General features: G+C 43.0%; 1 protein-coding gene across 2 annotated transcripts in view; it reads left to right on the top strand.

The window, feature by feature from the left end:
* The window catches only part of Garem1 (GRB2 associated regulator of MAPK1 subtype 1), a 168,683-nt gene that overhangs the window by 135,254 nt on the left and 18,176 nt on the right, over window positions 1–15,253 (top strand). For both annotated transcript variants that reach the window (XM_021214851.2, XM_021214853.2), the window contains exon 4: window positions 9,264–10,433. In XM_021214851.2, coding sequence (XP_021070510.1) covers window positions 9,264–10,433 — 1,170 coding nt within the window. The remainder of the gene's footprint in view (window positions 1–9,263; window positions 10,434–15,253) is intronic.

The following is a 15,253-nucleotide window of genomic DNA, read 5'->3' as shown; positions in this document are numbered from 1 at the left end:
CTAAGGATGTTGAACATTTTTTTCAGGTGTTGAGAGAAGGGTTTTTTAATGTCTTCATGTTTGAGCAGCATTACTAATTCTCTGAATACTAACTGGAGATGGTTTGTTACACAAGTGAAAGAGAAACAGACATCGAGACTCAAAATCAAGGTCACCGCATCTTCATAACTCCTGAGTGTTCTACAAGATTATAGTAAGAAGGAAGTATGTCAATCAAATTGAGAGCTTCACAGACCAGTCTATTCTAAATCAGGACATGGCAATTCATTTCCTTTGCTATATGGCCAAGTTGACGTATAGGCTATGTTCTAATACTGTTTTATTCCAAGTTAACATAAGCAATAAAAACCTGAGCTCTATTCAATACAAGGAAGAGGATAATGCTTACAGACAGTGGTTTGGCTTGAAAACAGTAGTGGATGAAGACTTCCCAGTGTGGAAATGCAGGGATATAAATGGTACATGTGGTAGAAAATAAGTCAGGTGTTCTTGAAAAAGAGGAGTGGCCGTGTTGCCTTTGTTGATTGAATCCCTCCCCATGCCAGAAGCTGTTGTTCATGTGTACTCATTTATCCAGCTGAATAAATACAGATGAGAGGGCACTAAAAGTTAAATGCTTTGTCTAGAGTCAGTTACTGTTCCAGACAGGGTTCAGGCTCAGCTTATGGCCCATGGTTGTATCAACTAGTAATACTGTACCAATCACATTCCGAACGCCATGGTCCCTTCCATGACTGACAGCATTTTTGTGACAAAGAATGTGATACATATTGTAGGGGTGATGAATCATTTAGCTGCACACACTTGATGCTGCCTTTGTCAGGAGAAATCAGCCTGGACTAGACATAAATGATGGGTGTGACAATGTCCTCATAAAATGAGACAGTGGGCTGATTTCCACCATGAATTGTGGTTTGCTGACCTTTGATCTGCGTATATGGTTGTAAGTTTAACTAAATACTACCTGAGACCAAAGTCAGGAAAATAGGATGACTGAAGCCCCGAAGGTACAAATCCTATAGAAAAAGAAAGTTGAGGATGGAGAGATGACTCAGTAAGTGGTGTGGGCTGTGCAAGCATGAGGGACTGGACTTGATCCCTACCCCTCATTTAAAAAGCCAGATGTGAAGGCACAAGCTGTACTCCAAGCTCTGGAGAGACAGACACACAGGGACCCCTGGGGCTTGCTGGCCAGCCGGCCTGTAGTCTACCGGTGGTGAGCCTCAGGTACCAGTGAGAGCCCCTGTCTACAAAACAACAGTGACCTCCTAAGGAACAACACCTGAACTTGACCTCAGGTCATGAAGTGCCTGAGCACACATTCATGTGCACCTGTTGGCATATACACATACACCTATACATGAGCACAGACGTGGCACAGGCACTAAGCAGACACAGGCGTGGCACAGTCACATCGGTCATTAGCAGAAGCTTGGTGCTGGGCTCACAGGGACTCTGTTGTGGGCAGCTCCTTGAGCAGTCAGAAAGTATTCTGACTATTCAAATAAATCTTCCCACCCTACTCCATCTTAGAATCCACTTAGGGCAGGTGAATACAAAGGAAACAGTTAGATACAAATCTTTAAAACATAATAATCCTTCTGTGAGTCACCCAAAGTAGACTTTAAACCCCCACATGAAGCACGATTAAAATAAGTTTGTTGGCATCAGGTATTTACAAATGACTCCTCTGGAAAACTGCTTCACCATGGAAACCCCAGAGCTGTTTGTTTTTTATGGTACTAATGTTGATTGACAGATTGCTTACTCCAGAGATTAAAATTACATAGAGATGACTTGTAATGATGACAAGTTATTTACAGCGATGTCTCTGCCTAGTCTTTCTAAATGCACACTGGCATTTTCTACTTAGAAAGTAGTATGAGCTTCCTCCATCACTTCCGCCAGACACTTTTTATTGGCAAAGAAAAAGTTCAGTTGCGATAAACGTTAAGCCTGATAGACACAGACTAATAAAATTGTAGGCCATTCTCCCATGCAACTGAGTTATAATGCTATCGAAGAGAACTGTGCAGTCTCGATGCACCACGATGATGTAGAAACTATCTCAAGCTTGTTATCATTTTAAAATTTGAAAATTGATTGCTGGAATCATAAAACAGGGCATTGAAATAAAAAAAAAGAATGTGACCATATTACTGGATGCTAAATAGCAATTGACCTAAAAATTAGTTTCACTATAGAAATTTTTAGAAAACCAAAAGTTGGAAGTTAACTGCTCTTGTGGTAAAGAATATCTCAGGCCAGTGTAGTTCTTATAGTTTATACTAAAATGTGGAGAGTCTTGTAAAATCCAAGCGTCATGAGGATGCTCACTCCTCCAACCACCTTGTCATTAGAAAGAACAGGTGACATAATCTCAAAACTGTGAGAGAATCAACTGAGGAGCTTACTGTTGGAGCTGAAGAGACGGCTCAGCTGTTGGGAACACTCGATGCTCTTCCAGAGGTCCCAGTTTACCAGGATCCCAGCGTATGGGGACTGACAGCCACCTGTAACTCCTGCAACACCCTCTGCTGTCCTTAGCAGACACACCTATGCCTGTGTGCATACATCTCCATATGGACACACATAACTAAAATCCAAAATCTTTTTTAAAAGTAAGTTAATTCTGTAAGTTTGTACTTAGCAAGGCACAGAGAGAAACAACACAATCTCTGCCTGCAACGGCGGTGTTTCCTCTTTATTTCACTTGAAAAGGGTCCTTCAACCTTTCTTGGTATTTCAAGTGAATTACTGAGGTATAGTTCAGTGGAGGAGCACTTGCCAGGAATGAGATAACCTGGGTTAGACACACACAACAGAGAGAGCAGGAAAAGGAGGCAGTTTCTCAGTTTGGGGGTATCTGATAGTTCATGATTAGGCCCCAGGAATATTACATGGCAAGCATCTTGGGGTATTGATGATTGACACGAAATGGATCGCTTGGGTGGTTTTTTGTTTGTTTGTTTGTTTGTTGTTTTTTAAAAATGTATTTATGTATTATATGTGAGTACACTGTAGCTGTTTTCAGACACTCCAGAAGAGGGCATCAGATTTCATTACAGATGGTTATGAGCCACCACGTGGTTGCTGGGATTTGAACTCTGGACCATTCGGAAGAGCAGTCGGTGCTCTTAACCGCTGAGCCATCTCACCAGCCCCACTTGGGTGTTATTAACTCTGACCGTTCAGTCAAGGTCGGCCCGGTTGTATGACTGTATTGTTCACTTTTTCCTCGTCACAGTCATAGTCATTCTAGAGCAGTGCTTCTCAACCCTCCTAATGCTTTGACCCTTTAATACAATTCCTCAAGTTGTGGTGACCCCCAGCCATGAAATCGTTTTTGTTACTACTTCATAACTGTAATTTTGCTAGTTATGAATCTTAATGTAAATATTTTTGGAGATGGAGGTTTGCCAACAGGTTGAGAACCACTCTTTAAGACCATACATATGACCTGTCTTGTTTGGATTTTTTTCTAAGTACTTTTGCTTACTCTGACAGTTTGATACCAGTGTATTATCACTGTGTCCCCTGCCATGTCCCTCTCTTATCTCCCTCTCACACCCTCTTGGCCCCTTCAACCTCCTGGCCAGCATTCTCTTGCTTCATTTCTTGGCATCTGTTCTTAATTACGGTTGCCCATGTGAACATGGCTGTGGGGTTCTGTACCGGCTTGTACACAGCTCACCGGGGGCTCCACCACTGGAGAAAATGCCTCCTCTTCCTGGCTCCTTGAGCTGGCAGCAGTTCCTTCATTTACTTGCTCTTCTCAGACTTCTCTAAGTTTAGCACCCACAAAATGACTGAGGTGGCCATGGCAAAATCAGGGTTTTCCTGGTCCCGCATTCTTCCACATTGGTTGGCTCTTCCCCCATTCCCTTGTTTCCATTTGTTTGTGGGTTCTGCTGTCAGTTTAAACCTGTATTCAGTATTCTGTAGATTGTAATTGATTATAGTTATTATATTCTCAAACTTTAAGATTTTAGCAGTGGGAACTAAGTCAGGCCATCTCCTATGTTCTTGTGACACATCCTTGTCATATTATAAGCACTCTGTTTCCTGGCAACCAGTGTCCCATGCTCACCCTGCACCTCTCCTGCTCCACCGTAGACACAGTTTTTTCAAAGAGCTCTGGTTCCTATTGAGTGCATGGTTTGCAATATAAGGAGTGTGTCTCTGTCTGTGTCTGTATCTATGTTTGTGTGTGCCTCTGTGTCTGTCTGTCTGTGTGTATGTCTGTGTTTATGTGCATATATCTGTATGTATGTATATGTGTGTGTATCTGTTTATGTTTGTCTCTGTTATGTCTGTATGTCTATGTGTCTATGTATATACTATGTGTATGTGTATATACTATGCATCTGTGTGTCTGTGTGCATGCCTATGTGTGTCTGTGTGTTCTTTTGTTAGCGTGTATATAGCTATATGTCTTCTGATAGCTCCAATTCTAAACCAGCCTACAAGGTATTCTTTTGACCTCTTCCTGATTCTCACCATTTCATTTCTGCCTTTTCTTCCATAGTTAAACTCTGTAGCTTTCTACGTTTTTATTACATTAAGTTATTTGTATGTGTGTACAGACATGCTAACCACAGCACACATGTGGAGTTTAGAAGATAACATGCAGGAGTCTCTTCTCTCCTCCTACCACACAGGTCTCAGGGATCAAACTCAGCTCATCAGGCTTAATAGCGAGTGCCCACTGAGCCATCTCACTGACCCAAAACTGTAACTCCTAACACTCACACACGTTTATTCTTTCCTGCTGTGCACATAAAGTCAGCTCCCTCCGATTCTGATCACATCTCTGCTATAAGGAACAGAATCTTCTGAAGGAAACAGAATATTCCTTAGCTTGTTTGAATGTGTGGGGTCTAAAGGGCAAAGCTCAGCAAGGCCCAGGCAAAGGACTCACTTTCCACTACTTCCTTCTGCCCTATCCCCCTACACACATCCTGAAAATTAACTCATTTTACCATTTTCTCTTCTTTCTTTATGTTTCTTTTCTTAAAAGCAATAAACAAGTGAATAAGCAGAGGATATAAACACCATTTGTTTTGAGCACAAAGTGTATTCTGTATAATCCTTTGCTGAATGCATCCTCTAAGCCAATTCATTTAACCTTAGTGGACTCTTGCTACCAATCAGCAGAGGGTTCTTTTGCTCTGTTTAGGTAGACATCACAGATAGGCAACTTGGATCTCCCTTGGTGTGAGCCACAGCCACTTTCCAGTTTTGAGGAGCAACAGACCAGCAACTAGCAGCTTGGGCTAGGAGCTCATGCTAGGCAGCCACTGCTGCTGCTCAGCTTCCAGCCGCTACCTGGAGCGTTCCCAGATGCTGTGACCAGTTGTTTCCGACAGCTCTTCTGCCTTTGTAGTGCTCACTGTCCTTAGCTTCTTGCCATCTTGGCATTTGCCTCAGCCTATTTCAGGTCTTTGCGGTCTCTGCTTCCTATGTGTTCTCTGGGATGACAGGTCCCCGTGAGTTGTCCGTTTATCCTGTCACAAGCTTAGTCTTGTCCACCCATGATAAAGGACCACAGAAAGCAATGAAACCCCCAAAAGCAATTCTCAAGATCTGGACTGAAACACAAGGCCAGGGTGGGGTGGGGAGGCCGTGGAGAAGAGGGAGGTCTCCCTAACTGACCCCGGGAGATTGAGAGGACGGCTGTTTATGTATCCAGTCACACATGTACACAGCCCTCTGTTTGCTAACCACAACATTTTTGCACTGTCATACCAGTCTCCTCAGGCATCCTGTGAGCAGTCATGGGTGTGGGCATCTGGAATAGCTATCACAGTAGAAGTCATATCTTCTAGGATCATGGGTGTGTGGAGTGACAATGGAAACAGCTTCCTGACTTTGCCCCTAGAAGGAAACAGTGGCTCTGCAGTGGCCAGAGAAGCTGGGCCTGGGTTGTAGTCTCCTTTGTTGGCCGTGGGTTACTGAACCTCCCTGAGTAGTCGTGGTCCATTCTCTTCTTTCATTAATAATTTTATACATATATGTAATATACTTTGGTGATCTCTCTGCATTACACCTTCTTGTCCCCACCCCCACTCTACTCTTTCTTTGTGAAGGGTCTCCTTTATACTTGGTGGTTTTGATCTACTACATTTCATTAATGCTGCCTGCATGAGCACAGGTGATGTTATTGACTTGAGCAAAGGCAACTTGCCAGTGGCTTCACCACTGAGGACTACAATCCCCTCTCCTCCCTGCAGTCTTTTCTCTGCTCCTCAGAGAAGGATAAGGTCATCTGTACCCCTCCGTCATCCCTGATGGAAAGGTGATGGGGTTCATCTTGAACAGGTCTTGTGCAGATAGCCACTGTTGTTGTATGTTCATGGATATCTGGACCAGATCATGATCTCCCCCACCCTGTGGTTCTCACATTCTTTCCACCTTGCTTTTCTACGGTGTTTGGAGCATTGGGTGAAGTGATATAGATATGCCATTTAGGGCTGGGCACTCAAAGATTCTCAGAACTTTGACAAGTTAGGGGTCTCTGCAGTAATTGTTGCCCGGTTAACAGCGGCTTCCCTGGCCAAGGCTGACAGCAACACTGCTCTACAGTTGTAAACATAATCATGTAGAGGGAATCTTGACATTGAGGGATCACTGAGCAGAACAACAGAAATGTGTGTGTGTGTGTGCGCACACACACACACACACACACACACACACCACCCAGGAACCACAGCTACTGAAATGAGGGGCCACTCTCTTGATCCAGGAAGAGGGGTTAGTTCATTGACAGCTTCAGTGGGGATTCTGAATCAGAATAAAAAGAGATTTGTTATCAAATATAAAGTGATTATAAAGATATTGAAATTAAACAGTATGACTATGGTGGGTTGGAAAACTATGATATATATCCTTAAAATAGAAATATATACATGAATCTTTAGATACTTCTTTTGTGAATGTTAATACAAGAGAAAGACGGCATTTCAAATCAACTACAAATGGCATATTACTTAGGAAGTATACTAGACACTACATTGACTTTTAAAATAGAATTGATCCCTGCGTTACATAATCCACCAAAGAGAATTCAGCTGCATAAATGTAGTAGTAAATGAGGCCATCCGCATCCTGGACTACAGTGTTGGTAATTATACCAGCAACTCCCAACTTCTGGGTGCGATTGAAATTTTGACCTGGGTAATCTTTTCTGGAGTCAGGACAACAAGCTGCCCTGTTTAGTGTTCATACTTAGCAGCACCCTGGACTGTACCCAGAGAGATAGAATGCAGCTCCCTCACTGTAGCAACCAAAATGTCTCCAGAAATTGCCACACAGCTCCTAGGAAGGTTGTAAAATCTCCCTGGTTTAAAGCCAATCCTCTTCTCAGCTCGGATCATAGCAAAATAAGTCACAAAAGATAATTCTGGAAATACTGTCTGTATTTTTTTATTAAGAAAATTATTTAGAGCTGGGCATGGTGGCGCACGCCTTTAATCCCAGCACTCGGGAGGCAGAGGCAGGCAGATTTCTGAGTTTTAGGCCAGCCTGGTCTACAAAGTGAGTTCCAGGACAGCCAGGGCTATACAGAGAAACCCTGTCTCAAAAAAAAAACCAAAAAAATAAAAATAAAAAATAAAGAAAGAAAATTATTTAGAGAAACTGCAAAATTAAAGCCAAATAGTAAGTCCAAAACTATATAGCATGAAAGCCATTCACTTTACATTAAAAACGAATAGCTAAGGGGAGCCCCAGATATCTAAGTTAATAGCTAAGCTGCAACTTACTAATAGCCAAAGCTCTTGACACAGAGCATGAGCAGGTAGATTGAGGGTGCAGGCCTTTCCTTCGGCTCAGGGATGTGTAGGTAGCATGAGTGGAAAGCAAAGGCCCTGTCTCAGGCGAACGTAGCCGAGCCTCTCACTTCTGTTTCTGTTGCTTCTTCCTACAGAAATCACTGAACTGTCAAAACTGTCATTGCAGTTCTACTTATAAATGATAAATGTCGGGAAAACTCATTTTTCTAATAAAATAAAGTCAGTCTTTGTGTAATAAACACATCAAATGATGTTGTTATTGAGGACACAGGAAAATGGAGAGATTATGGTTGAAAACTCAATAAGAATATGGATTTGCATCTCTCTGAGATAACTGATACATGCTGCTTCTTTTCTTTCCTAGTTATATAAGATTTTTGACAGGTTATATGCAATAGGAAAGCAAGTTTGTGTTATTTTTATGTATTTCTTCCAATGAACGTGAATACTTTGCATGATACGTCTTAAGTAGAGAAATAAAGCATTTTAGGGACTTGGTGGATAGCTTAGTGATAAACCACTTGTCTAGCTTGCTCAGAGCCCAGGTTCAATATCTAGCAACACACACAAATATTCTTAATCCTTTGTCTTAGTTCCAAATTTTAAAAATGTATTAATTTAAAAAATTTAAAGGCAAAGCTTTAGTAAAATTTTCAATAGCAAAAAGAAAATTTTTTCTTCAGTGTTTATGAAAATGTTATTTATAATTACAAAATGATAATGTTAATATTCCAGAATAATTATCTATCAAGTAGACCTCTTTATATTTATAGGAGGTAAAGGTGTTTTAATAATTCAGTGTAAAACTAGGGGTGGTGGCACACGCCTTTAACCCTGGCATTTGGGAGATACAGGCAGGAGCTAGATTCAGCTGCCTGGGGAGTTTGAGGCCAGCCCTAGCTGTATGAGGCCATATCTCAAGAAGACCAAGATAAACATAATAATAATAAATTAAATTAAAATCTAAATTAATATTGTCTTATATAAAAAGTTTCTTTTTTTCTTGGCTGAGGAGCTATTGGTAGTTAATGGCTGCTTGAGGAGTGGAGTCATTTTTCTTTAGAGGTATGACAACTGGTAGGTAAGTCCTACATGATCCAGTAAATAACCCCATACCCATTGTCCATGGAGGCAAGCCAATTAATTAACTCAATGAGTTATTTTAAAAAATATTAAAAACATAAGAAAGCAGAGCATACTGGGAAATAAAGGTACAGAGTGAGAGGTCCTGAGAGGAAAATGGAGGCCATTCTGATAAAAATGCCTTATAGGCATGTATGAAACTGTCAAAGAGTAAAACAAGAAATCTTTCAGCAGCGTTCACCCAGGTTCCTCTCTAATGTTAAATACATATACCAAATAGAAGAATGCAGCTGTTGTTAGCCACACACATAAAAATGAATGGTTGCGGGAGGCACAACATTGGTGTGTTTGCTTCACTAATGTGGAATTCGGTTTATCGTGTCGTAGGTTGCGTCGGGTGAGTGCAATGAAGACACTGAAGTTTACAACATCACCCTGTGCACTGGGGATGAACTCACCCTAATGGGGCAGGCGGAAATCCTTTATGCAAAGACCTTCAAGGAGAAGTCACGTCTCAACACCATCTTCAAAAAGATTGGGAAGCTCAATTCCATCAGCAAGCTGGGGAAAGGCAAAATGCCCTGCCTCATTTGTATGAATCACCGGACCAATGAAAGCATCAGCCTTCCATTCCAGTGCAAGGGTAGATTTAGCACCCGAAGTCCCCTGGAACTTCAGATGCAGGAAGGAGAACACACCATTCGAAATATCGTGGAGAAGACTCGACTCCCCGTGAATGTGACAGTGCCCAGCCCCCCACCCAGAAATCCCTATGACCTCCACTTCATTAGAGAGGGGCACCGCTACAAGTTTGTGAACATCCAGACCAAGACAGTGGTGGTGTGTTGTGTGCTGCGCAACAACAAGATCCTCCCCATGCACTTCCCTTTGCACTTGACTGTCCCCAAGTTCAGCCTCCCGGAACACCTGAAGGGAGACATGTGGCCAGAAACCCTAGTCCATCACTGGCTTGGTATCTGCCAAGAGCAGTTTGACATCGATGAGTATTCACGGGCTGTGCGCGATGTGAAAACGGACTGGAATGAAGACTGCAAGAGCCCCAAAAAGGGCCGCTGCTCTGGCCACAACCATTTACCCAATTCCCTCAGCTATGCCCGTGATGAGCTCACCCAGTCCTTCCACCGACTCTCAGTCTGTGTATATGGCAACAATCTCCATGGCAATAGTGAGGTGAATCTCCATGGCTGCAGGGACCTTGGGGGAGAGTGGGCCCCTTTTCCTCATGATATCCTTCCCTATCAAGACTCTGGTGACAGTGGGAGCGACTACCTTTTCCCGGAAGCTAATGAGGAGTCAGTGGGCATCCCGGGGAAAACAGAAGTTCCCTATGAAGAGCTGTGGCTGGAGGAAGGCAAGCCGGGCCGCCAGCCTCTCACTCGCTCACTCAGTGAGAAGAGCAGGTGCGACACCTTGAGAGGCTCCACGAGGTCCACATGTGCACCCTCTTCTCCTCCCGCCCCTGCGACCCTGGGAGCCACAATTAAGTCTTCAGAAATCGCCCTACCTCCACCTCCAGTGCCTCCCAAATCTGAAGCTGTAAGTCACTTACGTAAAAACAAAAGCACGTCCCAGTTAAAGACCATCAGAATGAATAGATGTATTTAATTTGGAATGAAGTATTGATGCTAGCCCAGTTATTTCAGTTAGGCAAGTGAGAGATGTACTACACTGGGTGAGAAACTCTGAGAGTGTCTAACGGGATATTTAAACTTGATTTGCTGTTGCCTAGAAAACAAATTACAGGGAAAAGACAGCAGACGCTAGATGGCCAGGAAAGGGGCAGGCCTGACAGAGGTCTGAGTGACAGTGTCTAAACTGTAGCCCCTGTCAGTGGTGGGTGGCCAGGAGGAATGAGCTTCAGAAAATGGCCTGTAGGTAGACCTGCAATATTCACTGGTGACGTAGAAGTGGAGAGAGGAGAGAGAAAGCAAGAGAAACTGGATGGTTCACCTGTAAGACAAGGTAGAGCCTAGCGCTGCATCTGAAGGAATGAATCCTCTGTGCTTAAGACGGGGGCAGGATCAGCAAGAGGCCTCAGTATCTCCAGTAACGCGCCAATGTCCCTCCAGTTACATTAAGACCAGAATAAGGGGATGGTCTCACGTACACACATACTGCAGAACCAGGTGCTGTGTTAACCTTTGCATCCCTTTTCGTCTGGAGGGACAAAAGCCACAGAGGCACCAATAATGACTCCATGGATTTGACAATGTCTTTACAGTGGGTTTTGGGGGGAGTGTTTGTTTGTTTTATTTTATCTCTAGCAGAATTTGTTTTTTACAAGAGAAAAGACATAGAGGTTAAGACGCTCTCTCTGCTCTTGCAGAGGACCCAAGTTCAGTTCCCAGCACCAATGTCAGACAGCTCACAAGTGCCTGTAACTCCAGCTCCAGGGAATCCAATACTCTTTTTGGCCTGCATGGGCACACACACACACACATACACACACACACACATACACACACACACACACAATAATCTTTTTAAAAAATAAATATTTGTAAAACCAGAGAAATTAAATGAAAGGCTGTCTTCCTTGCTCCCCCACACACACTCTCTCTTTCCCTGTTAGCTGGGCTTTGGACACCTCACTGAGACCCTAGAAACTCTAGAAAATCCACTTGCAAACTTATGAAGTTATGGGACAGCTGCTAGAAATACAAACATCAGGAAGACCAGGACTGTGGAACTGGTGCTATTCAGTTTTCTATAGAAGGTAACATGAAAAGAGATGCCCAAGTTAAAGATGAGGAACAGTACAAGAGACAGATAACATGTGTGGCAATTTAGAACACACAGAGAAACTTCTAGTAGAAGGTACATGAGAGACTAAGAGACGCTTTAATGGATAATGGCATTTAAATGACATCAGAGAATGTGCATGAATTAGAAGGGCGGGGGGGAGGGGGCTGATTCCAGAGAACGCAAGGTAAGGATGTGGTCCTGGGATGGCCTAGGCACACAGGTTTTGTGGAGTTGCTGGGAGAGGTTGGGGAGGGTGCTTTAAGAACAATCCAAAAGGCTGGAACCAGGAAGTGGACAGGCTGAGAATTAACAGTGATCATTCCAAACATGTGATTGGCTATTCACAAAGGGTTCTTGATGCTACAAATGTTTCTCAAGGTAGGACCCACCCATCCCACCCCTCATTTGGCTTCCCAAGTGTTTCAGGACTGAACTGTGCTTTGCTTCCTACAGAACCTTCCAAACACTTGAGGCACATGTACAGAGAAATACCTCTACCCAGTAAGAGATCCTAGACTTTGCAGAATTCTGGATGACTTGAGATCCTCAGACCTTATATTCATGTCAGAGGGTCCCTAGGGGTTTTCAAAAGATAAATAACAAGTACAGAGCACCCTTCCTGGCAAGCACTAGACACCTTTAGTGGTGTCAGAACTCAGCAGTGTGTTTGATGTGACATCACGATCGACCTTTATCTTTATCAGGAACACTGAGTCTTTCCTGTTGAACTTTGATCCACCTAGCTTGCAGTGGCTCTCGTGTTTGTTGACTAACTGGTGTGCTTGTCAAGGTGATCATAGCTGGGGTCCCTTAAGCAACCAAATCTAGAGGTTGGAAATGTTGCTTAGTTTTTATTTGTTGCTATTTTGTGTCTGATAAGAGATGAACAGGAATGTCCATATTAGGAGTCCCCTCATTAGGATGACTGGAGCCTTGCACACCAAGGAAGATTGAGTGGTGCGGTTTTGTCAGGAAAGGTATTAATTTTTGTGTTGTTTTGTTTCATGTTTCAGGGTGTTGCCCCAAATCATGTAGATTTTGTTAGCAACTGGTTATCTCAAATTTCTTCATACGTGGTCTATGCATGCTTTTCACAAATATTCATGAAGAGGAACCTTGTAGGCCGTTGTCATATCCATGAGGTTCAGTGGGATCCTGGGGTCTTTTGACAAGAATATGAGTTTGTAAGATTGCATTGTGACTCTGATGAGCACTGAGGCTGAATTTTCTCAAAGTTCCTTGTGATGTGACTGATCTGAGGTCACTCAGAATTTGTAAACAGGGTAGGGTAACTAACAAGATATTTTCATTGATGTACACATTCTTTTTAAGATTTATTTATTTATTTTATGTGTGTGAGTAACACTGTGGCTGTCTTCAGACGCACCAGAAGAGGGCATCAGATCCCATTATAGATGGTTGTGAGCCACCATGTGGTTGCTGGGAATGGAACTCAGGACCTCTGAAAGAGCAGCCAGTGCTCCTAAGCGCTGAGCCATCTCTCCAGCTCAATATACACAGTTTTAAACCGCAATTTTTGTTTCATCAATCTGTGGTAAATCATTTGCATAAGACTTTGCAGCATTTTTGTGACATAAACATTTTAACGTAATGGTACTTGCAATAATTTTTAAAAGAAAATGACTATGCTGTCATCCTATCTTGACCTTGGTTCTAAAAGAAAAATATCAGACTTAAACTGAAACCCAAAGCAAATGTCATAAAGACCTAGGCCTCCAGTCCACATGGTGATGTCTCACGACATGAGACTCTTCTCAGCATGCCCAGTGTTTATAAAATACTATAAACATAAAGGATGTGTGATAAACACCTGAAAATCATTTACTTTTACGGGAAAAGCAGGATATTTTAAATGAAGCCATTTTTATTGGTTCTATGACCATGAAATGAATTTTCCATTGTTGGGGGGGAGGGGGAACCAGAGAATATCATGACTGATAGATGTGGCTTCGGCTTGTGATTTTCAAACAGGAGCTTTTATAGGCCATAAATGCAAGTGCTTCCATAGAATTAACCGTGGCCCTGCCTTGGGTAGAGTTCTGGGAGAGTGACAGCCTTGTGTCCAGCCATCATCCCACCCAGTCACTAACTGTGGTGAAGAGAGAGAGAGACAGGAAGGACCCACCTCCAGTTATCAACACCTTCCAACTAAGCCCCACCTCCTAAATGTTCAATCACATTCCACAACAGCTCCACCATCTGGGGACCAAATGTTCAAACACATGTTCCTCTGGGAGATGTGTCTCACTGAAACCATAACCAAAACTAGGAGGACACTTATCTGGAAAGTTGACTGTCCCTGCCAGGAACTTCTAAAACAGCAACAGTCAAAGAAGGAGAGTGTGCCACAGAAAGGAAACACGTTGGCTTGTGAGTGTAGCTATGGTGGGGTCTTGTGGTATGGGGCTGAACTGTGGTGCCTGTCTGTTCATCTGTTCCAGACTTCTACCCATAGCTGCTGAGTTGTGACATTGTTACACTGAGGCATCTGATGGTCTTCGTTTCTTTGAGTGAGTGCAAGAATAGTTCTTTCTCATTCAGTAGTCATGGACACTTAGAATTATACCACAATTATATTGCCTATGTGAAGATAGTTTCTGAGGGTGTTTTGACAACTTGCTATGCTCACCTCTCTGGAGTAGGAGCGCATTCCTCTTGACAGGAGTGTCTCAGGGAAAAGCAAACGGGAGATGTCTAAGGAAGAAGGGATCTTCCACTTTTATCCCTTAGAACTATTGCATCACAGCACAAGCTAAGAAGTAAGCCAAGCCCACTGGCAGGCCCTTGTCCCTCTCGAAGTTTGCCAGGAGAGCAGGCAAGATGTGGTGGTCTCCAAACCAGACAACTTGATCTCCATAGCTGAGTCCCACCCACATGGTAGGAGGAAACAGCCAACACCTGTGAGTTGCCTGACCCTCACTCTCAAATCATGGCGAATGTACATGCAATTTTTGATAACTTTTCATAGATCCCTGTATCATGATAATTGACGGTTCCTCTTAAATCATTTATTCTTTGATCCATATGTTTATAATAAACACATTCTTCATTATAGAATATTGCAGATCTCTATTCATCTTAATTCCTGGCTGCTAGCTAATATTTCTTTTTTTAATAATTTACTTAATTTTATTTTATGTGTTGATGTTTTGCCTTCATTCGTGTCTCTGTGAGTGTATCAGATGGCCTACAACTGGAGTTACAGACAGTTGTAAAAGCTGCCATTTGCATGCTTGGAATTGAACTCTGGTCCTCAGGTGGAACAGCCAGAGCTCTTAACTGCTGAGCTATTATTGTTCCAGTCCCCTAACATCTCTAAAGCATTTACTCAGACACTTGACAAGTGGCAGTCTTCAAGAACTCCTGTCTTTCTGTCTGTCTCTGGGCCCCACTCGTCCCTTCCCCCTCTCCACCTCAAATGGCTATCAGAAGTGCAGGGCTGTTTGCAGAAAAATTGATATAACTGGAAATTATCATATTAAGGGAGCATATGTTTTCTGCCATTTGGGGTTCCCAGGTCTTATGTAAACTGTAAGTGAGGGGGGAGGGGAGGCGAGGGGAGGGGAGGGGTGGGGTGAGGCGAGGCGGGG

The sequence above is a fragment of the Mus pahari genome, chromosome 15 (genome assembly GCF_900095145.1).
Source record: "Mus pahari chromosome 15, PAHARI_EIJ_v1.1, whole genome shotgun sequence".
Classification (NCBI taxonomy): Eukaryota; Metazoa; Chordata; class Mammalia; order Rodentia; family Muridae; genus Mus; species Mus pahari.
The sequence above is the reverse complement of the archived record's forward strand: the minus strand, read 5'-3'. Positions and strand labels throughout refer to the sequence as shown.